At 37.7% G+C, this 25,406-nt stretch overlaps 1 protein-coding gene and 1 long non-coding RNA gene across 2 annotated transcripts in view; one reads left to right on the top strand and one right to left on the bottom strand.

The window, feature by feature from the left end:
- Positions 1-4,087, bottom strand: part of crim1 (cysteine rich transmembrane BMP regulator 1 (chordin-like)) — a 258,179-nt gene extending 254,092 nt beyond the window's left edge. The window contains 1 exon segment of the mRNA NM_212821.1: positions 3,733-4,087. Coding sequence (NP_997986.1) covers positions 3,733-4,045 — 313 coding nt within the window. The 5' untranslated portion in view covers positions 4,046-4,087.
- A 627-nt stretch (positions 4,088-4,714) lies between these two features.
- LOC141378438 (uncharacterized) lies at positions 4,715-8,447 on the top strand. The gene is made up of 3 exons (XR_012393074.1): positions 4,715-4,801; positions 7,982-8,041; positions 8,357-8,447. It is a non-coding gene; the product is annotated as an uncharacterized lncRNA (long non-coding RNA).
- Positions 8,448-25,406: the final 16,959 nt, after the last annotated feature.

Raw genomic sequence — 25,406 nt, forward strand, 5'->3', positions numbered from 1 at the left:
GATAGCTGTTAACATGAAGTTAAGATTGAACTGCCTCTTGTTACAGCTAGTAAACAGTTAGATAACAAGCAGGAAATGTTCATGAGCCGATGACTACATAGAAATGGTCTATATTTAAATAGTTATCAGCGCTGTGATAATGTAAGATAATTTTATACCACAGCAAACAAACCAACACCTGAAATGACAGCATCATTGCCAGTGGAACAGGTGAAGAAGTCCAGATGTTCCTCTCATTGGTAGTCTAAAAACTAAACCAGTGGATGGGATGACACAAAGTTAAAAAGTTATTCTGAAAGTTAGAGGCGATATACAAATTAAGTGTTAATCCCATGTTTAATAATCAGTACTAAACTGCAGTGGAAATGCAAATTGAGCTAAAAAAAAATCATACCAAACTGTAATGTGCAGTAGAAAAGCAGCTCACAATTCATCAACTGACAGGGTGCGAATTACAGGGGGGTTTGAGGGGATTAACCCCCTAAATTAATGCTTGACCCCCTCCCCCCCTCCCCAAAGGACATCAAAACTAAATTAGGATCCCACTGTAAACATCAAAAGATGTATATGGTTGAGCACTTCAAAAGTAAAGGGCTCCAGTTCTAGAGCACTGATAAACATTTCAAGTCTTCACAAAACATATTTCTTTTAAAATAGATGTTTATATCTGCATGTAGCATTTTTTGTAAAGTTTGACCTACAGTAACCTCTAAAATAGTCACTAAATATTTCTCAAAACACTGAAAATGTATACATTTTATTAATTAATTATATGTAATTTACATATGGGTGATGCTGTGGCAGAATAGGTAGTGCTGTCAAAAAGGTTACTAGTTTGACCCCTGGCTGGGTCAGTTGGCATTTCTGTGTGGAGTTTGCATGTTCTCCCCCATTTGCATGGGTTTCCTCTGGGTGCTCCCCCAAGTCCAAAGACATGTGTTATAGGTAAATTAGGTAAGCTAAAATTGTAAAATGAGCATGTATGGGTGTTTTCCAGTGATGGGTTGCAGCTGGAAGGGTATTCGCTGCATAAAACATATGCTGGATAAGTTGGTGGTTCACTCCACTGTGGCGCCCCAGATAAATAAAGGGACTAAGCCAAAAAGAAAATGAATGAATGAATCAATTGAAATAGATTGATAAATTTGATTCACTGAAGCATGTATACTAAACTACTATCGAAAAAGGTTGACCAAAAAGGCACAAAACATCATAAGATGTTGACATTAGGTTAGATTTAGGTCATGACATTAGGTGATCAAAATTCAATGTCTAGCCAGTGTCTAAGGACAAAGTTTTTTTGACGTTCAAAAACGGTGTTAAATTACATTCATATTTGGTTGATTTTAGGTTGTGTTGGAAAGTGACCAAAATCCAATGTCTGATAGATGTCATAGTGGTAACGTCCACACATCATTAAGGTGTAAAATGATTAGACGTTGATATTTGATAGATTTTAGGTTGATTTTAGGTTGGATGTTGGACATTGACGCCGACCTGACGTTGGGTTCTACCCGATATTCATTTCCAAACAAAATCCAACGTCCCCACGACATTGGGGTACAACATCAACATGACGTCGAGTTGATGTCCTGTGCCTGCAGGCATAAGTCAATGTATAATTTGCACACTGTCAACAGATGTTGTTTTATCTTGTTCATTTCCTAAAGCATCAGTTATTTGAGGGCATTTACATTTGGCACAGCATGAGGAAGAGTACATTATGTCAAAAGGATTAGGTTGGATAAACCTTTAATCATTTACATTATTGAATAATCAATAAATTATCTTATTTGATAGACAACATCGAGTTATATCTGTATAGTTTAGGGTAAGGCTCACAATGATTGTGTTTATTTCAAAATACAACTGTAAACCGAGTTATTTGCATATTTATGAGATCAATAACACTGATTGGACGAATACAGATTCCAACTGTTAAAGATCTGTGAAACATCACATAAAGTACTATTGGTTTCCCTCTCCAGCATGTTTTCCATCATATTCATCTCAGAAGTGAAAACTAAAGAGCAAGTGAAAGTTCATGCAACAACACAAAGGCACATGATAGGCTTTGGTGTTGAACAATGCGCTTCTCAGACTATGTGTACACAAGGCTTCATAACGGAATTTAAAAACAACCTTCAAAAGTACAAGTGCAAAACGTACTAATCCAGGATTAAAAAGTATGCAAAACACAGAGAGAAACCCTATAGAGAGCAGACCCTGAGCTAAGACGTGCGTTTGACAGCACAATTAGCAGATTCAAGGTGAGGATGAGTAAAACGCATCCTGGGAAGGCTCATGACAGAAGCGCACGTCCCTCGACGATATGAGGCGCAAGTGAAGTTGCATAGCAGACATTCCTATGAAAAACCAACAAGCCTCTGCGGAAAGAGCGAGGCTGGCACCACATCCAAAAACAGCACGGAATCCTTTAACCCAAAGAAACAGAAAATCGACATGCTGCAAACACATTAACCAGCTCACCTCTTCTCCAACAACAAACATCACTTATACAGGCAAGGCTATACCAGGGTGTTATTGTGTAGTAAAATGGACTTAAGCTGACATTCAGCCCCATGCTTTTACTATCCTCTCCATAGTGAATTCACAATCACATTACGATGTCTAATAAGAACTGAGAATGGGTCATTTCATTCATAAGCTACAGAACAAAACACGCTGTATTAATATAGCACAAATCACACATTTCTTTTTGTGTGTGTGTATAGAGAGAGAGTGTGGCAAGCCATTTTAATAATAATTGTTTTTAACACTAACTCTATAGGTTGTTCATTTTTTTCCATCACAAAAAAAATATTCCACTAGTGAGAAACATGTATTTATTTCAGATGGACTTCAGATTTATTTAGTACATCATATACTAAACAATTTGTTTATTTGCTATTCAATTATTTAGTGATCTTTGTTTGTGAAACAAGATATTCGCATTCCATGCAGTCCACAGCTGCTTGTTACATTGATGTAAAATAGCTGAACTTTCATTCTGACTCATAATTCCAACTGTGCATTCAAACATTTCTATCTTATTAGTAAGAATACTGAAATAAATATCACTAAAATGTGTTTTGAGACAAAAATGTACTTCTATATAACAAATAAGAACCAGTAAAGCTGCTATGTATACTAACTACTCATACTGCTGCTAGTCTATAGACCATTTCAATGTGTTTATTTCATTGGCCCATAAACATTTACTGCTTGTTATCAAAACTATTGCATAACTGTAACAAGAGGAAATTTAATGATAACTTAATGTCAAAGCAGCCATCATAACATTATTTATCAACTTGTGGATTCAACAGAAATTAAAAATGTAAAATAGTTAATACGGGACCATTGCTTTTGTTTACATCCCTCGAAATGGGCAAAAATAAAGTATCCCCAATGGGAATAGATGTGTGATCACAATAGATGTGTGATCTGTAGTATTCAGATTTGTGGTAAGTTTGCGAACACAGCAGAAGTGTATATCACTACAGAGATGTGACTAGAATTGTGAAACAATACTGCAAGGTCTTGAATTGAATATATCAAGTTTTACAATATAAGCAGCTTTAATAGGCTTGCCAGAACATATCCGCTTTAGTTTAGTTTCGCCAATATCCAGACGGAGGCAGAGGTGATGTGATTTGTTTTAATTCCCCATTAACGCAATGCTCACAGGTGACAACTTTCAGAGAGTGGATGAAATGCGCATATACAAACCTTCGCAATTTCCGACCTCGTACTGCGTGATGGAGCCGCCGTTTAACGGGGGTCTGATCACGCACCGGAGTCCGCGGTCGCAGGTCCCGTACAGACCGTAAACGCCGCCGCAGCTCTCGTTCTTCTGCTTGGCACAAACCGAGCAGCAGCCGCAGATCCCCAGCACCACCGAGCCCGTGCAGGGCTTGGGCTCCTCGCATTTGGACTTGTCACAGGGCAAACAAATGAGCGCCCGACTGTTCTTCGCGATCAACACCACAAGTTGGAGAATCAGCATGCATTTCACAAGAAGATACATCCTGGAGGAGGCCATGGGGGAAAAGTGAAAAAATATAGAAATCCAACCCGCCCCCTGTCCCCCAAAAACTAGGCGATGAGGAAGGGATCCTCCTGCCAAAGCAACAAATAAACCGAACGATAATAACCGGACGAGCGCGAGAAATGTTCCGTTCCGAATTAAACCAGTTTTCTTGTCGAAAAAAGCAACGACGCTCCTGACGTTAAACTTTTGTTGATGAAAGCCACCAAAAAGGCATCCCCTTCGGATGAAAGACACCAGAAGAACTATCCCACGCTGTACAACCAGTGCATGGCTTATGCGTCACGATCTCGGCACTGTTCCGTCCAGTTTGTTTTCGCGCAGGAAAACTTTCCTCACGCGCCTCTTCCTTGGAGTCTTCCTAGCCTGTCCTGCGCCTATAAAGCCAGAGCGCGCCGCTTTTCGGTAGTTCCCTGTCGAAGGAATCGCGCTTCTGTGCTTTTATTGTTGTCAGCAGTCAGAGATTCATTCAGCTGTGCGAATAATCGTTTCCAGCAATCGCGTCCTTCTCATGTCTAGCGCTCGCGCTCGATCGCTGCTGCGCGCTCAGTCCCTCACCGTGACCTCATAACGGAACCACTCCCATCTCGCATTACTTTGCTCCATTGGAGATTTCGCTCGCTCCAGATATGAGACACAGGAAATGCTGGTAACTCGACACGCTCGAACGCAGGAGTCTGTGATCGAGTTCCCGCTGCTCAAGGTGCATGTGCGGAATGTGGGGCCCGCATAACTTTGGAGGAATCCTCGGTTCGTGTGGCTGCACACCTTTAGTACGATTCTGTAAAAAGGGGATTGTTTTGTCTATATGGCTATTGTTTCCTAACGTCCAAACAATGTTTATTTATGCAGGAATGTTTACGCAGGATACCGGAGCGATCGAGCGCGTTGAAACAAATCTCAGATTGTGAAGTACAGTATATGTTGACATGAACAGAAGTTGTCGTTAAATATCTTTTTAAATGTTATCAGGGATCTGAAAAAAATCTTTATGGTCTCGTGATAAATCTTAGACAAACCCACTGCACTGGAGCTATTTATGTGAACTCACTGATCTCTGGTTTTTAACAATAAAGTTTAAACAGGTGAATGTAAATAAAACATGAAATTGTATTCAATAAACCAGAATTAGAATTATGTGTAACACTTTATTTTAAGCCACAATTCACGCTAAGAACCCATCAACTAGCTCAATAAACTATTAATTGTAATAAAACTTAGAAAGGTAGGCTATAGAAGTTGGGTTTAGGTTTTGGGTGGGAGGATTAGGGAAGACTTTATAACTACTATATTGTTATTAATAATAGGCAGGTGATAAGCCTGTTAATTGCATAAGTTGTGACAAACAAAAGTGTACCCGAATTAGTTTGAGATTTTTATACATGGTTTGAAATGATGATGAAATTAAATGCTTGTTAATATGAAAATTAAAAACAACCTGACACATTTTTTATACGACATACAGTTGAGGTCAGAATTATTAGCCCCCTGTTTATTTTTTCCCCTAATTTCTGTTTAACGGAGAGAAAATTTTTTTCAACACATTTCTAAACAGTTTCAATAACTCATCTCTAATAAATGATTTATTTTATCTTTGCCATGATGACAGTAAATAATATTTGATTAGATATTTTTCAAGACACTTTTACACAGCCTAAAGTGACATTTAAAGGCTTAATAACCAGGTTAGGATAACTAGGCAGGTTAGGGTAATTAGGAAAGTTATTGTATGATTTGTTCTGTAGACTATCGAAAAAATAATAATTTTGACCTTAAAATGGTGCTTAAAAATTTAAAAACAGCTTTTATTCTAGCCGAAATAAACAAATAAGACAATTTTTAAAAGAAAAAAATAGTATCAGACATACTGTGAAAATTTCCTTGCACTGTTAAACAACATTTGGAAAATAGAAAAAGAGAAAAAAAGAGAAAAAAAATAATGGGGCAAATAATTCTGACATTAACTTTATATTCCTTCTGATTAGTTCCTTATTTATCAGGGGCTGCCACAGCGGAAGGAACCACCAACTATTCCGTCATACTACACACTATTCTTACACAGTGGATGCCCTTAATATGACATATTTTAAAGTAACTTAACACGTATCTAGTACAAATATGTGGCTTCGAATCATAATTACAGTAAACACTTTTTCAGTATTCACCCCAACACAGCGGAAGTGAAATGTGACAACATACCTCATAGGTGAGGCATACCGTGGGCATTCTTGGACATTCTTTAAAATAAATTTAAATTGAATTGTATATGTAACCTTAAATGTAATATATTTAATAATACACTATCTGAAGTACATAACTTGGCTCCTTTTGTGTCAGTGTGTTTCAATCCCTTTTTTATGGAAAAAACATGTATGGCTACTGTATGTAGGCCAAAAGTAGCCTTAATTTGCATTTGTATGTGTGTGTTTCTGCATATATAAGTAATTCATTCATTCATTCATTCATTCATTCATTCATTCATTCATTCATTTTCATTTCAGCTTAGTCCTTTTATCAATCAGGGGTTGCAACAGCAAAATGAACCGCCAACTTATCCAGCATTTGTTTTACACAGCAGATACCCTTCCAGCCACAACCCAAGATTGGGAAACATCCATACACACTCTTTCACACACACACTAATACAATAAAAGCTGATTTAGCTTATTTAATTCACCCTGTGTCTTTGGACTGTATAGGGGAAACTGGAGCAACCAGAGGAAACCCATGCGAACATGGGGAGAACATACCAACTCCACACAGAAAAGACAATCAGCTCGAACCAGTGACCTTCTTGCTGTGAGGTGATCATGCTACCCTCTGCACCACTGTTATGACCTACATAAGTAATATTTGTTAGAATTTGAACTATTTGGATTATAAATTCATTTGCTTTGCAGAAAAGAGAGGATAAACTTTATCTGAACAAAGCTGGTCATACATTTTGTTTAATTAAAATAAGTAAATAATATGATTGGTTGGTTGGAAATTGTTTATAATTTAAGAATAAGGCTTATAAACATTTTAAAAAGGAAATCTATTGAGAAAATGTAGACAGTGTAGATTGTTGAGCTCAAGAAAAGCATTAATTATGTGCTTTGGCAGTTAATTTACACATACGTTAATGCATTTAATTAAGGGTTCTTTACAAATAAAAAGATTTTTTTAAGTGCAAAGAGACCATCTTTTTAAATAAAAAAAACACTATACAATTTCAGTAAAAAAAAAAAAAAAAAAAACTAATCTTTACAATTATCTATGCCCATCTTTTCGTCTCTCGTGTGATGTAAAGTCAAAAAATAAAAAAAAATAAAAGACTTCATCCATCAGGTATTCATTAGATCTCTTTTGTTTGCTGATTGCTGTGACCTCATGAGTGACAGGTTGCTGGAGGCGATGAATTATCCCCAATTATACAACACCAGACAAGAGTTGAATATTCATATTTTCATGATGTTTTGAGGACACTTTAAAAAAAAAAAAAAAAAGATAAATGATTTATAATGATTTAATGATTGCATGTTTTCCCCGAGTTCGTGTGGGTTTCCTTCAGGTGCTCCGGTTTCCCTTACAGTCCAAAGACATGCGCTAGGTGAATTGAATTAACTAAATTGGCCATAGTGTATGAGTGAGTGTGTGTGAATGAGTGTGTACGGGTGTTTTCCAGTACTGGGTTGTGGCTGGAAGGGAATCCGCTATGTAAAACATATACTGGAATAGTTGTTCATTCCACTGTGCCAAAACAGTTTGGTTCATTCCGCTTTGGTGACCTCTAAAAATAGAGAATAAGCTGAAGGAAAGTTAATGAATGCATGATTTATGAGTAATTCAATGCAACAAAACAAATACATAAAATCACAATTGCGCAACTAAGGTGATATTTGCAGTAAACTTTATCTTACATCTGACGCTCCATCCCAGTTTTTTCAGAGCTATATCAGCGCTATCAGATGTCATAATCCATGTGGATGACGATGAGTGATACATGTGGTAAGAGCCAGCAACAGGGCCTCTCTTCTAGCCTCGAGAAACCATTTGTACAGCGATCTCTGATGAAATCAGATATCTTCGGATTATATTTGCTGTTCTTTCATCTGCACTCTTTTTACCGCAACGGTGGCCTGGCTTTGGGCGGTAGCCAATTAGCAATAGCCTCTGTACAAGTTAGCTACGAATATCATTTCACGTCACAAGATCAGAGGCTGGATTTGGCATATAGATAAAGTTTAAGGCAGTCTTTTTGGTTGCTGTTAAATGGATATGATAGCTGACATATTGCCTCTGTTAATTCGCTTTTCTATGCAGGACGTGTCGATCCCCAGAGAGACTCAAACCTAAGACACGGAAGCCTTCTTGATGCAGAGATGCAGTTTTTTTATCGATCAATAAAACACAGGCCACCTTCAAATTCAATTTTGTTTTTCATTCCTTTCACTTTAAACATCAAATTTGATGTTGAATGAAGGATTTAAGACTTACTTTTTGACTATTCGCACTGGTGTACATCAGGGAGTATTTAAATACAGGCAATCTCAATGGGACTATATCAAAAAGAAGTTAAAAAAAATAAAAAAAGTACTGCTCAGCGCAAAAGCATACAGTTCGTTCACATGTGGGCCTACGCTTCGACATTTTTTCAATTTAATTTATCTTTATTTCTCTAGTGCTTTTACAATGTAGATTGTGTCAAAGCAGCTCAACATAGAACATTATAGTACATTTAAACAGTGTCAGTCCAGTTTTCAGAGATTAGTAGTTTAGTGTGGTTTGATTTTCACTGCTGAAAGTACAAACACTGAAGAGCAAATCCGTCGAAATGCAGCTCCACAAGTCCTGAACTTTGCAAGCCAGTGGCAATAGAGGCAAGGAACAAACTTCACCAATTGACGAAAGTGAAGAAAAAAAAAAAAAACTGGTTCAGTTGTGCATGTCCATTTCTCCTTTGGCCAAACTTCTTGTGCAGAGCCGCAGTCTAAGTGCCAGAGGCTGGACAAAGCTGGATGTCCATTGTGGAGAAGCTGCTTTAAGAGAGGTCACCGGCTGGTGTACTGGCTAGCCCTTCAGGATCAATGCGAAGACTCGTCTGTCACTGAGGTCTTACAGGAATCAGTCTCATGCTATCCACTCCTCCATGACCACCACAGCAGCTGCTCAGGATACGGCCTGGTCCAGGGTTATGGAAACCTCGGGAATAATAAAAACAGACTAACATAAGCGCAAATGCCTTTTAAATTATTATGTCTTCTGGGAAGTGTCCCTCGCTCAGATTGCTTTAAATAATGCAGACTAACAATCTTTTAGAGGATTTGGATTTCAACAGCATTTGTGTTTTATTGTGTGCATGCTAATGCAAAGAGATGTGTTTATAATCTAGTTTTAAACTGACAGAGTGTGTCTGCCACCCGAACTGTGCTAGGAAGGCTGTTCCAGAATTTAAGTGTCAGATATAAGAAAGATCTACCACCTACTGTTGATTTTGATATTCTGGGAATAATCAACTGTCCAGAATTAATTGAGCATAGTGGACGTAAGGGGCTATAATACAGCAGGATCTTCCTCAAATACTGGAGAGCTAAGCCATTTAGGGCTTTGTAGGTAGTCAATAAAATGTTAAAATTTATACAGTATTTAATAGGAAGCATTTTGAACTAGCTGAAGTTTGTTTATTAGGCCAACAGGCCTATCTCCTTGTAACGCATTACAATAGTCTAACCGAGAGGTCATGAAAGCATGATTAAGCTTTTCTACATCAAACATTGATAGCATATGTGGAAATTTTTAAGATGAAAAAAAAATGCAGTTTTACAAACAATTTCCAAAGGCAGTAAAACTGGCACCAGTTCTTAGAACCAAGGGATGCAGAGGTAAATATGAGAAATCTTATAAGGCCCCCTTCAAAACAGCTTACATAAACCAGACAAATAACTTATCACAAAGCTTTACATTAATTCCTCTTTATATTATCTGAGGCAGTGTGACGTAGGGTTTTATCAAATTAGATATCAAGAGATGTCAACCCCTGGTAAAAAGTACCACTCTTGGAAGATGCTCATTCAAATCTTTGATTGTGTAGAAATAAAACTAAAAACATACATGCCACAAAACTATTGTCATTAAACAATCCGACCTTCTGCCTGTAAGAACAAGAAAGAAAGAAAGAACACTGTAAGGAATTTTGACTGTTTTTACAAATCAAACAGAGGAAAAAATATGGATTCACACAAATCTGAGGAAAATTATGTGGAATCACACAAATAAAACACCACTAGTATTTTGTTGCCCCTCATTTTATAACAGCTTGAATTCTCTGAGTCATGGATTTAACCATTGATGAATAGTATTCTTTAACAATCTGTCTACAAATATGTCTTATTGCAGTTGCAGTTCTTCTTTAATTTCCACCACAGATTTTCAATTGGATTGAGGTCTGGACTATTTGCAGGTCATGTCATTGATTTTTTTTTTACATGTTAATGATGGTTTTCATTTGGCTTTTCTGTATGCAAATCTCAATTCTTTTAGGTTGATTTCTTACAGTCCAGTCAAAGACATTGTCTCCACTTTCTCCCCAAATGCTTTGTTGTGCATTTTCTGTTTTGAAGGCATATTGCTTCAAGCTTCTTGATGCTCTGATGTCTTCCTTGGTCTACCAGTATGCTTCACTTCTGCAATCTTCCCATTTGATTTGTACTCGGTCCAGATTTTAGACACAGCTGACTGGAAACATCTAACATCTTTTGCAGACTAACATCTTTTGGAACATTCCATGAAAATGAACCTTCTTTGAATTTTTGAGAATTTTGATAATTTTCTCCTTTGTTTTAATTGACTTCTGTCCTGTTGGAGCCATGAGTTATGTCAATCAGGGGTGCGTTTTCCAAACAACGACATAAGTCATGGCTGAACTATGATAGTATGACGCATCGTTTGGGAAAAGAATGATGTGACGAGTGTTTTCCAAAACCGTAGTTCCTCTCTCACAGATTCAACAAATGAACCACATTAGTTATAATATAAACGTTTATAATGACACTCTAAATAGGGTCAACAATTTCTTTAAAGGAAAAACCCATAATTTTTGGTGCAAATGATATTGTTTTACACACACACACACACACATGTATATATATATATATATATATATATATATATATATATATATATATATATATATATATATATATATATATATATATATATTGGCTCATATAGAGTCTATATGTTTCCTTTACAAAATTATTAAGAATATGCCATATTCCATTCTAAAACATAAACTAGCAAACACGTATTTGAATCTCATATATAATAAATCGTTAATGGTAGTAATTTACAGATTTGTGTGATTCCATTTTTTTGTTTTGATGGACTACATAAGTGTTTCTTACAGCAAGAATGTTGGATTGTTTAATGAAAATAGTTTTGTGGCATGTATTTGTTTGCATTTTTTTCTACACAATTAAACATTTGAGTCAACATCTTTCAAGAGATGTGATTCCATACTTTTTGCCAGGGGTTGCAGGAGCCTTTAAAAGAAAATTGTATGCTCAAAATGTATTATTTATTTTATTTATTAATTTAATTAGTTAATTATTATTAAAAGTTACGTTAGTTTAGTTCGACTTCTCAAAAACTCTTTTGATTTCAGATTTTCAAGACATTCCTTCTGTAATATCCCAGTATTTCATGTTAAAAAGTGCAATGATCGCTCTTATTTTTATTTTACTTTATTTAAAAATGTCTTTTGATTGCATTCTTTGACATCATGAGCAGTCTCAGCACAGTTTGAGAGATTGATGCAATACCTTGTAAAACTACAGAAATGATGTTTTGTCCAAGAGAAAGAAACTTTTCTTGAAGAAAAGAGAATACATTTATAAAATTACAATTTAGTTTGAGGCATTCTGAAATATTCTTTATTTTTTGGTCTCAACATTTAAACCCACATGATTTAATTTACTTTACATTCATATTGATATCCCCTTTGTTAGCAGAATGCTTGGCAAGTCTCAGCACATTTTAAGAAATTATTCATATGGCTTGTGAGGGAATGTTTAAGTCTTTTTCGGAAGAGAAAATCTTAGAAGCAGGAGATTTCAACAAAATCCCCAATTGCTTTCAATTTAATCTCATTCCTGTCTACAAAACCGTACTACTACTTCTATCTGTAAAGAGATATTAAATGATTTTTTGAACAGGCTTTTCCTCGAGCACGACTTTGACAAACGACACTCACATTGTGAGGAGGAGTTAACTGGCACGGTGCTCCGGGTTGTTTTCATTTGGATGTGTCTAATTGTTTAATGATGTTAGGTGCTGGCTAATTGAACACCCACTGTTCCAGTAGCACTGTTTGTTGTGATAGTTCCTGGGGAAACAGCCACCGCTGTTCCTGCACCCCACTGAATTAGCCCTGATGAGCTCGCTCTTATCAGCCATCTCCTTTCAGTCAGCATATGACCCTCAGAAGTCCTCTCTCCAAACCGACAACATTATGTATGCCAAGGACGGTGAGGAATGCTTCCCAACGAAAGGTCCCTGGTGCACTCAGCATAATCTTGGTCATCAGCCCCCACGTATTGTGTTCAAATGAGGGTAGAATCTCGCAAACGTCTTGGGAAACAGCTCATATTTAGTCAAACTGCCTCAATTCCATTTAACAGGTTTTTAACAGCTGTAGCCATCAATAGATCAAGCATGTTGGTGGCATTCTTGCTGAGGAACGAGATTAGATTTTATTATAAAATGACCACGGGTTTGTCTTAAGACGCCAAGTTGCTTTCCTGCTTGTTTACCTGGCTAGGTCATCAAAAATCAAATGTTTGGAAAGTGTCTACCCTTCAAACATCTGTCTATGGCTAATATAATTAATGCAACCCAGGCACATTCTGAAAACGTAGTTCCGTGGATGTTTCTGGAGGCCGCGAAATACATCCCAGGAGGTATGTATTTTTGCAGTTTTTGATTTCGCACATCCGGAAGAGGCTGCTGTGTTCGATTTTTCCCATCTCAAATGTCTATTGCAAATGCTGTTCGTGCCAGCGTTGTACTCCCGTAAACCCACCAGAGGTCGCTGTCGTCCAACCTTCTTTCTGACTGACTGAATGATTGACTGGGAAACCGGCCAATCGACTGACCCACCATCCTCCTTCCCTAAACCCAACCAATTTTACTGATTGACTTGTTCACCCACTTCCCTAAACCCAACCGCTGATTTACAAAAGCAGTCCAGAAAAAGAAAAGTCCTCATACTGTTATTCACTCGTTCGTTTTATCTTTTGGATTCTGTGTTTTTCTTAACCTGATTTCTGGAACCGTTCTTCCCTGGACTCGGGGACTGCGTCTCAAGCCCGCCAACGTACATGACGAGCTAACTGGACAAACTGGTTGCAGCGGAAAAAAAACCTTACACACAGAGGTAAGCAGTCAGCCAGTAAGTGCCAAAATACCGCCCCGTAGCGTTCGCTTAAAAAAAAGAATTGCAACCTCCGGCTACATAACTTGTGGTCTTCGGAAACATCCAAGGGATTACGTTTTCAGAATAAGCCTGGATTGAATTAATGGCACCCTCCTTTAAAAACTTGCACTGCATTGATTTAGTGCTCACAGCACTAAATCAAAGAGAGTTGCACAAGTCAAAATTCGGATCAAAATTGTACACTGTATACTCGCCTTACAGAGAATCATCTTTTGCATATGCAACAAGCCAGGGGAATGACAACACAGGAAGCGCCATTTTCCAAAGTCGAAACACTGTAATAAAGCAATGACTGTGTGCAGCAATGTAACGTAGTCAACCTGAGCTCAAACATAGCACGGCTTTTTGTGACAAGCAATCACATGCCAAGAAGAACAGGATCTGCTGTATGTCCTCCATTGTTGTTTATGGGGCAATTCACATTGATTGGACACAACGGTTGGAATTCACAAGTCACACCACTTCCATTCTATATTTGCTCATGCTTGCTGCGCACCTACATTTGAAATAACGAACTTGTGTACGCAAAAGACTTGATATGTTAATATCCCTACCAGGTAAAAATATGATTGGTATTGAAAACGAAAGCCTGATCAGGGTGACCCACGCCAAATCATATTGTACTGTACTGAACTCTACTGCTTATGGAGTAAATTAATTAACCAAAGTTCAGTAGCGGGGCAACGCATAAATCAATTAGCTTACCTTGTCTACTATTTAGGGGAAGTAGATCCTCCCTAAACCGTTTGTCTCAGATTCTCGCTCCTTCCCACCCATTTCCATCTAAACTCATCCATTCATCCCCTATAACCCCCTCCCTTCCCTAGACCTCTGTGGGGGTGGGGTGGGGTGGGGGGTCTTCTAAAGGTTCCACTCTCACTATGAGTTAAATCCCCTACTCTTAATCTCCCTGGACAACACTCCCCGACCAGCCAGTTCATTAATCATCCCATGCTTCTCTTCTCAAACTTCATAACTATTGCTTATATCTCTCAAACAACTCGTAATAAAGTTTCACAAGCACTGGTTGTGGCGTGGTCCTTGATGGTGAACGTAGAAAAGAGGCATAATATGCAGATTTACTAACGTCAAGTAAGGACAACACAATAGCAGGCCGAATATCACCGTCTCTCAACAGAAAGTCAGACATGTTCACATTTTTTGGTCATTCTCTATGGTTTCATTCACATCTGTGACTTTGTGTTCTATTTTAGTGATCAAAGCACATGGTGCAAGTGCACCTAAGGTGTATTAATGCATCAGGTGCATCATCTAAGGCAAAGTTTCTCAACCACGTTCCTGGAGGACCATGAACACTGCATGTTTTGTGTCACCTTTGTCTGTCACTTCTATTACAGGTCTTTCAGTCTCTGCTAATGAGCTAATGATCTGAATCAGGTGTGTTTGGTGAAGGAGATATAGGCTTCATCCGAAACCACATATTTCCATACTATACAGTACGCTAAAATCAGTATGCGAGCCAAATTTATAGAATTCGAAAATCCGAATGCGAGAAGTACCCGGATGACTTACTTCCTCCAGCATGCTGCGCTATTCCGTGATGTCCCACAAGAGAATTCATGAATGGGAGTGAAGCGACGCAACTGATGCTGGTAGGTCACGTGACCATGACAAAATGGTAGATGTTGTACGTCCCAATTCAATTCATATTTTTCACATTCATACTTTATAGAATGTACTTTTCTAAAGGCCAAGTAGTATGTTTAAATTCAAATGCAGTACCTACTGAGTAGTAGACGGTTTCGGATGCAGCCGTAGAAAATTTTCAGAGCTGGTGGTTCTCTAGGAACGTGGTTGAGAAACACTGGTCTAAAGGGATAGTAATTACTTTCTAAATGAGCAATGGGTGTGTATCATCTCCCAATCCCTTTAAAAGCCTGTTGTGACCATGCCATGGTGGATTTCAGAGAGGAAACGGATCTACTTTTCATTTAATTCATGTTTATTTGTATGGCGCTTTAACAATGTAGTTTGTGTCAAAGCAGCTTAACATAGTTCTAGTAAATGTGTCAGTCCAGTTTTCAGAGTTGATGTTCAGTATAGTTCAGTTCAGTGTGATTTTAATTTCACTTCTGAAAGTCCAAACCCTGAAGAACAAATCCATCGATGTACAGCTCCACAAGTCCCAAGCAAGAAAGCCAGTGGCGAGGAACAAACTTTGACCAAGGAAAAAACCGTGCGAGAAACCAGGCTCATTTGAGCACGACCATTTCTCCACTACTTGGCTATAAGGTTAAAGCATGCACCATATAGTACCATAAGTACCATAGATGGAAAGTAGTATATGGAAAAAGCCCGATTACATTGCAGTCCTTTCATTTTTAATATTTGAAAAGTTATTGAAAGAAAAGTGTATATGACTTGTGGATCTTTGTATCAGTGCATATTATTAACATGTTCTTTAAATGAACATAAATAAATATTGTCCAGGTTTTAACTGTTAAATGGCACATCTATTTTGCTTGCCTCAAAACAGCAGTGCACCAACAATGCACCTGAACATACCTTGTTTTTTAGACCAGCAGTCTATGGGCATACAAATGGGTACAAGTGCATTTGATTTTAAAACAACATGCCGCAAGACATGAAAATGATAACTGTGTCAAGCTGAATCTTGGTGTCACATTGTGCCAGGAGCGTAATTGACCAACAGAAGCAGAGGTAACAGAGGTCAGCTAGTAAAAGTTGTGCAAGTAAAGCTCGCTCCGTTAGCCTCAGGAGGCAAGCAGTAATTGACACTAGAGTCTGTAGTCTTTCAGGTGCATGTTAGCGTTGCATCCCATACTGGAAATGGCAGTTAGAGTCCTATTTGTCTTTGGGTGAGAAGAGCCAGAACGGTCACATTGGTCTCACGGCAGGGAGGGAGAGAGTGTACTGACAGCCAACTAGTGGAAGCTGTGTGAGTAAACCTCACTCTTCTGCTCTTAAGAGACATGCTAGTGATTTAACATTTTATGTTGAAAATGTCAATTTGAATTCTGTTTTTCATGGCATAAGTAGATTCAAGGCAGTCACATTGTTGCCGGGACTCAGATGAGAGCTATGTTTATGTGGGTGTAAGTGTAATAAATGGCAGCTAGAAGAAGCTGTATGAGTGAACATTATTTCTCAGGTTTCAAGAAGTGAGCACAGCACTCCAAGGTTGGTAACATCTGTTTGAATCCTGCTTTTTGCATGATGAGTAGAAGTCACATTGGTGCTATGACCCGGATTTGAGGGTAATGGAGGCCAGCTACCTTTACAAAAAAGAAGTATACTTCAAGTTCATTTTATGTATCATTTTATGTATCATCATTTTATATATGTTGATGTATATTTTTGAAGCGTCATGTAGAAGTTAGAAAAAGCATTCTTGCAGGACTCCCAGAGTTCATCAAGATTCTTTGGATTCATCTTCAATGCTTACTCCTATATCTTACCAGAGACATGCTCAATAATGTTCATGCCTGGTGACCACGCTGGCCAATCCTGAAGCACCTTTACCTTTTTTGCTTGCAGGAACTTTGATGTGGAGGCTGAAGTATGAAAAGGAGCGCTATCCTGCTGACAAATTTGCCCTCTCATGTGGTTTGTAATGTAATGGGCAGCACAAATGTCTTGATCCCTCAGACTGTTAATGTTGCCATCCACTCTGCAGATCTCTTGCACACCCCCATAACGAAATGTAACCCCAAACCATGATTCTTCCTTTACCAAACTTGACTGATTTCTGTGAGAATCTTCTGTCAATGCTGGTTCCATTAGGTTTTTATTTGTGATGATTGGGCTGCAGTACAACAGATGATTCATCAGAAAAAAAAAATCTACTTTCTGCCACTTTTCCAAATGATTAACTATAAGTCAAGTTATTATTTGTTGCTCTTACAACTGGGATTGATGACAAGACTTTTGTCAGGTAGTGTACTTGATTACCACTTGAGACTAAATTGGCCCACTTTTAATCTATAAAAGTATACTTTTAGGTGAACAGTAATAAACTTTAAATGCACAAGTAGTCCAGAAATGAGATGTAAAATAGTACTGCAAGTGAACCTTTGAGTATACAAGTAGTATTACGTTTATAATAATTATAGTGTATAAAGTGTAGTATTTAATGTATACGTTTAATACTTTTATAGTGTAAGTGTTCTTTGCTTACAGTTACATTTAAGTGGTTCTATACCTTTAATGTGACAGGGAGATACGCAGAGAGAGGAGGACATGATCTGCAAAGGATACAACAGGCAGAACCAGAGAGGTCACATTGGTGCCGTGACTTAGATAAGAGCTAGGTTTGGTGTAATGCCTCTTTCACACTAGCAGCGACTTTGTAGCTTCCTATCTCTCTGGGTGGCACACGGAGACTACAACCGGCCTCTGGTGCTCCTATTGGATGTCGCTCAAGAAAGTGGCTCTTCATTTGCAAAAAGTTGAAGGATTCTCAACTTTCATGTCACTTGCTCGTCTGATCACCTATACGGTCACTGAAAGTCGCTGAAAGTAGCTCATTCTCAGTTGAAATGAACGGTCGCTTGTCGCTTTGCACAGCTCCCAGGAAAACTTGATTCTGATTGGTCAGTCACAACACTCCCAAGATACATTATCAATATAGGCTCATTCTGAAAACATAGCCCTACATACATTACTGGTAATCACGAATTAGCCAAAAGTATGTATAGCTGCATTCTATCTTTAAAAGAAACTTCATGGGGCAGTATGACGCCATTCCTTTTCTCATTTCCCAGTTAAACGTCAACTCCTGTATGGACAGCTTTCCTTGATGTTACCAGTTTGTCCAGTAGCTCACCATGTATGTTGAGATGCAGAGAGCAGTTGACCACGATGACATGGTTTGACACTGGTGAAGAACGGTTCCAGGAACAGGGTAAGACAAAAACAGAAGCCAAAAATAAAATAACAGGTTGCGGATGTGGTTAAAGTCGAAACCGTGGTAAAAATCAGGAAAGGGCTATTCTATTTCTGGATTGCTTTTTTAAAACTGTCGGTTGGGTTTAGGGAAGTGAATGGGTAGGTCATTCTGTGCTTTTAAAAACACTATTGATTGGGTTTTGGGAACAGGGAGGCTGGGTCAGTCGATCGGTCAGTCAGTCAGTCAGTCGAGGTCAGCAGGTGCAAACGGCACTTGCAAGAGAAATTTGACATTTTAAGAAGTTTACACAGCAGCCTCTGGTGGATTTGTCAAAACAAAAACTGCAAAAAAAAAAAAAAAAAAAACAAACAAACAAAAAAAAAACATACCTCCTGGGACATATTTGGAGCTTATCAGAAACAACTGCTGAAACTACTAACACAAGCTCATTTAGGTACTTTGTCCTGACTGACAGTGAATAGATTCACATTCATATACATATACTTGTCTGTCATACCTTTGTTTTTGATTGTTTGGCAACATCTTGTTACTAAATAATACCTAGGTTAGTGTATACTATATTCAGCCGTTTTAATTTCTGTCAGTTTCGTGCTTAAAGAATTAATAAATCTTGCTTCAAAACAATGGTCTGTGTCTAATTTTTTTATGTTTTGAGACAAGTAGGCTTGTAATAAGCGGGGTAAAGTACATTCAGGTGGATGATTTCACAGAATAAGCAGCCTGATACAAGTATTATTTGCATTTACACTACATTGCCATCACACTTTTAATTTGCATGTTTTTTCTTCGATTGTATCATTGGCACATGTGGAAATGAGCTGCACTGGTGTTCTTCAATTTACACATTAATCAGAACCTTTCTTCTATGTTTCTGTAAAATACTGACATGTTTACTTGTCTAGGCTGTCATACCAAAGCCAAACCTCCTCTCAAGCAATACAGGCGACTGTCAACATCTACTACCATTAATGCCACTTCCCTCAAGACATCAGCCGTGGATTGGTTCAGCACTCACCAGCCCTCTTTCGATAATCATTAAGTCTTTTTTTTTTCTCGCGCCTCTCAGCCTCTCATTGTGGTTTGCAGGTACCGAATGACGGCTAGCTATTGTATGGCAGACAATGTCCTAGACAGTGTGTTTTTCTTTGTAGCTTGGAGGACGGTCTGTGGCTGTATTGTGTTGTATGTAAATTATAATCTCTGTGGCATCTCTTTTGTTGGAGCTGCTGTATTTAACGTAGATGATTTGATATTGTCTCCCAGCGGCAGAACTTGCAAGCCTGTATCAAATTCGTGGAGGTCAGTGGGGGGAGAGAGATGGAGTGTTGGATAAAGCAGTGAAGCGTCTGATGTTTTATGGAGATTTGCAGCCTTGTGTGTGTAATCGGTGGCTGATCCTGCTATTATCATCAGATCTGTTTTCAAATGTTTAGCCGCCGTGTTCTTTTCTCACAGACACCTGTCTTTTGTGCAAAAGTGTTTTCGGCATGCAGAAACTATGTTTCAGTTGATTAGACTCATGCTACATTAATAGCTGTTATTGTCCCTCCCATAGCCTTTTCTGCACAGCAAGTGTTTACTTTGGCATTTACTTCTTCACTTTTTCTCCTTGCTCACCAAAACTATGGCTTAGATTAATGGCATATCTTAAATTAAATAACAAAACCCAAATGCAATCTGCAAAGGATAGGGCAAAATAAGGGAGTGAGAGAACAGCTTGCAAGAAAACAAATAATTAATGTCGCGAAAGGAGTGACGGCTCCAATTCATGAAGCAATTTTATTCCCTGGCCGCCGAGACACGCAGAAGCTGTAAACGGTGGGCTAGAGAGCAGCATGAGGGTGCAGAGGAGCGCTGATGACAGCCAGTAGACTCATTGTGACTGGAGCGTTGGCTCTGCAGCCGCTGGGCTAACTGCTCCATTAATCATCCACACAGGCCTGCACATCACCCCCAAATGCACAGCAGCAAAAAAAAAAGAAAAAAAAGAAAAGAAAAAAAAGCTGATCTTTTATCCCAAAGTGCTCCAACAAGGCTTACCAAAATCTTTGCTAGTTAGAATACAACCCAATCCCATCCACGCTGGTGAGAGTAATGTTTAAATGAATAATTGACTAAATAAACACAGAAAAATGAGAGAAAACAGTGGTTAAGAAAGCATTGGTCACATTTTGGTCACACAATGTCTTTCGGATGAGACGTTAAACCGAGGTTCCGACTCTGGCATCCTGGCTAAATCTGCCCACTGGCCTTTGTCCATCATGGCCTCCTAATCATCCCCATTTCATAATTGGCTTCATCACTCTGTCTCCTCTCCACCAATCAGCTGGTGTGTGGTGTGCAGTCTGGCGCAAAATGGCTGCCGTTGCATCATCCTGGTGGATGCTGCACACTGATGGTGGATGAGGAGATTCCCCCTATAAGTAAAGCGCTTTGAGTGCCCAGAAAAGCGCTATATAAATGTATGGAAATATTATTATTATTATTATTATTACTTTATAGTACTTTATTACTTTATAACTTTATAACTTTATATAGAAATAAAATAAACAAGTAAATAACAGGGTGAGAACATGGTAAGATCTGAAGACGTGGTAAAAATCATGCCAATGCTGGGATGCCGATAGGGGAAAAAAGTTAGGACGATTCTATAGGGCAGTTTTGGGGCCTACAGAGATTCTATAAGGGGCCAACCAAAACCATCAGCGCACACACCATCTTCACCTTTATCTGTGACGCCCTCGAAACAATACAAAATGCCTTCATAGGGCCCATACCGGCTAGCGGCGCCCCTTGTCAGATATTGATTTAGGCAAGGGGGTGATCGGGTCAACTGGTGCTTTAGAAAACATGGTTGGGGTTTCAGAAAGGGGATGGGTGGGGATATTGGTCAGACGGTCGGTCCGTCAGTCAGTCAGTCAGTCCGTCAGTCAGTCGTCAGTGGCCTCTGGTGGAATGACGTAAGAACAGCAGGCACGAATGGCACTTGCGAGAGAAATTTGTCTGTGGTGAACGAAACATGAGGTGCATCATATAACAGGACAATTAGTTTTTCAGAAATCTTCTTAAAAAGGACTGGCAGAGCTTTTTCTGTGAAATAGTGGTGAGACAGCATTTCGAATCGAGGTTTTTTGTTGTTTTTTAAAATATTTGTTATCAGGTTTTTTGTGTTTAATGTAGACTTTTCCTTTCCACCCTTTGCAATGCCAAATTTACCAACACAATCTCACGGCAATTCATAACTTTTCCATTTAGTGGCTAATTCGTGTGAATTCGTACAATCTAATTTGTACATTTTAGTACGATTTGCTGATCCCCCAATGAAGGTTGAGTTTAGGGGTTGGGTTAGGTGCCACGCCTCCTTTTTAAAATCTTACAATTTCTTACGACTGAACTCGTACAAATTCGTACGAATTAGCCACTAAACTGCCAAAACGTAAAATACTTACTGGTGTGTTCGCAAAAATAAAGACTGCAAAAAATGTACCTCCTGGGATGTGTTTCGAGCTGTCCAGAAATGAATACATGGGTTACGTATCAATCATGAACCTGGGTTGCTTAAATTTGTAAAAACAAATAAGTTAACTTAATTCCTTCACGTTGTCCCAACACAAATCGATTTTGTGGAACAGAGTATTTTTTACAGTGTAACATTGGCATCAAAAAAATTTGTCAATTAGATGTTGTTTTGACATCAATGTAGTTTACATGCTTTGTAGGGATAATTTGTCATTTGTAATTGAAGCTTTCAGATTAATAAAAAAAGTCTTATCTTCTAACACTTTTTGTATCGTTAGTTTCGTGAACAATAGGCTATTAATGTCTGAATGTCAAATAGATATTAATGTTTTGTCATCAAAGTGATTTGCATTTATGACTTGCTTTGTTGATTTTGATATCAAGATGGCAAAAGGGGAAATTCTGAGTTTGAAATTATACTCTGGCCACACAGAAGTTCCATATGTGTGTTTGCTATTTGAGATATAAATGAAAAAAAATAAATGAATAAAAAACACAGATTGGGTTCGTTGCAACCCAGGCTCATTCTGAATACGTATTCCTATATACATTTTTGGAGAGTGCCAAATATGTCCCAGGAAGTACATTTTTTTTTTTAGCAGTTTTTATTTTCACAAATCTGCCAGAGGCCACTGTGTACGCTTTTTAAGATCACAAAATTGTTCACGTGAGTGCCATTCATGCCTACTGTTCTCACGTAAATCCACCAGAGGCCACTGTCAATTGACTGACTGACTGACCAACCGATCGACTGACCCACCCTCGTCCTTCCCTAAACCTGACCATTAGTGTTTTAAAAAGCACAGATTGACCCGCCCACCCACTTCCCTAAACCCAACCAACAGTGTTTTCAAAAGCAATCCCAATATAGAAAATCCTGGTAGCCTGATTTTTACCATGCTTTCAGATCTTACCAATTTCTCACTCAGTTATTTACTTATTTGATTTTTTGGTGTTTATTTATTTATTTATTTTTTATCTGCTTTCTAGAACCATTATTTGCAAGACTAAAACCCCATTGTTGGGGGCAAATCTGCTCCATGTTACAAGTCTACCAACATATGCAGTGAGCCACTGGACAAAGCAGTCAGCTGGTTAGCATGAAAAGGAACAACGTCATACTGCCCTGTACTGTTAGTTTTAAAGACGAAAAGCTGCCAAACGTTCCTCTGGCCAATGTTGTTTCATTGAAATAAGAAAGTCAAGGTTGAGATGGCATGAGATTAAGATGAAATAATGAGAAATACTTTGTATAAAGACTCCCTTTAAAATCTAAACTGATAATTTAAATAAGGCACGATGTAAACGTTTGCCCCTGTATTACTGCTTCAAACCATGGCAGAGTCTCCTCTTATCTAGACTCACTTTCACAAGCATGTGAACCATGAGGCAGACCACTAAGAATAACCCCTCCAGAAACTCATGTCTCATGTTGAAAGCATCCACACTGAATAAACGTTTTGTGATGACAGAACAATTACTTCATAATTGAATTTAAGGCTCATTGTCCGTGAGGCACAGAAAGCTTGGGCTAATGGCTTTCATTCATCTGACAGGCAGCATTCATCTGCACTCATCAGAGCATTCCAAACATCTCAACCATTCCCCAATGCTCCCATGTTTATACACTGGAATGCGAGTAATACGGGATAGATAAATTATCAGCATAACTTCGGATCTGATGATTTTAGATGGTGCAGTTGAACTTATTGTTCGGCAGTACTAGACCACAGCAAGATAGAAAGAAGCATGAATCACAACAAAAACAATCAACACAAGCATTTATTATTATTATTATTATTACTTCCAGGTTGGTTAAAAGAATGTGAAAATATCTCCTTTTATGTCAGTGAATAATTTAACACAGTCTCACCACAATTTGTAACTTTTTGATTTAGTGGCTAATTCGTATGGATTTTTATGATCTTTTTTGTACAATTTAGTACGATTTGCTCATCCCCCAATGACAGTTGGGTTCAGCGGCAGGGTTGGGGGCTAAGCTTCATTTTTAAAATTGTACATTTTCATTCGACTAAACTCATATGAATTAAGCCACCTTTCTACTGCACTCGACATTCTGACAAAACTGTCAGAATACGCGCTCTTGTGGCAGTTGCACAGAATTTTCAGTTTTGTCGTGCACCATGGGAAGCTGATTCTCGAAATAAGGAGTGCAAAAGCAAGAGCCTTTATTCTCTCCATTCCATTCAGTCTATTTGTGCGTTCATCATGGTTGAATGAATGAATTATTTAATACAAGAAACTAATCATACACTGCTAAAAATTTTGAAGGAAATGTGAAGACAAGATTAAAATAATAATATTTTTTATTACTCATTTATGAATAGAATTAGTTTTAATATGACTATTTTTCAAATTCAAAAAATATCTCGCGGGAATGGATCTGCTTGGACAACAATGAAATACATCACATCCGGTCGGCCGGTTGCACAAGGTCTAGTCGCAGGAGTAGATTGGATCCAAATTTTTCGTTAACAATTTAATTTAATTTAATTTAATTTAATTTAATTTAATTTAATTTAATTTAATTTAATTTAATTTAATTTAATTTAATTTAATTTAATTTAATTCAATTTAATTTAATTTAATTTACCAAAGACATATTATTACAATAGCAATAAAGTTTACATAAAAATAATAAATGAAGCATTTTCAAATAATTAATCAGCATAAAATCAAATAGATAAAAAGTGAACAAAAACATGTATACATTATATGTACAGTTGAAGTCAGTATTATTAGCTCCCCTTTGATTTTTTTTTCCTTTTTAAATATTTCACAATAGATGTTTAACAGAGCAAGAACATTTTCTGATAATGTTTTTCTTCTGGAGAAAGTCTTATTTGAAGACTAAAAAGACTAAAAAGTAGTTTGTAATTTTTTAAAAGACATTTTAAGGTCAAAATTATTAGCCTCTTTAGTCTACAGAACAAACCATCATTATACAATAACTTGGCTAATTCCCCTTACCTGCCTAGTTAACCAAATTAACCTAGTTAACCTAGGTTACATGCTGCCTAGTTAACCTAATTAACCAAGGCCATTAATTGTCACTTTAAGGTGTATAGAAGTGTCTTGAAAAATATCTAGTAAAAAGATTATTTACTTTCATCATGGTAAAGATAAAGTAAATCAGTTATTAGAAATGAGTTATTAAAACTATTATGTTTATAAATGTGTTGAAACAAAATCTCTCTGTTAAACAGAAATTTGAGGAAAAAATAACCATGGGCAATAACTTCGACTTCAACTGTATATCAATACGACGATAGTTTAGTTATTATTATTGTTATAAAGTAAAAACTGAACAAAACATTTGTACATGGATATAACCATATAGTTATAATGATTACATATATCATCCTCATCAATCTTTTCACATTGAAGGTGTGTATACGTATATATACACTTTTACAGATTTACATGTGTAAATAGATCTCAGTAGGTTA

This window comes from Danio rerio, chromosome 17, assembly GCF_049306965.1.
Source record: "Danio rerio strain Tuebingen ecotype United States chromosome 17, GRCz12tu, whole genome shotgun sequence".
In the NCBI taxonomy this organism is placed as follows: Eukaryota; Metazoa; Chordata; class Actinopteri; order Cypriniformes; family Danionidae; genus Danio; species Danio rerio.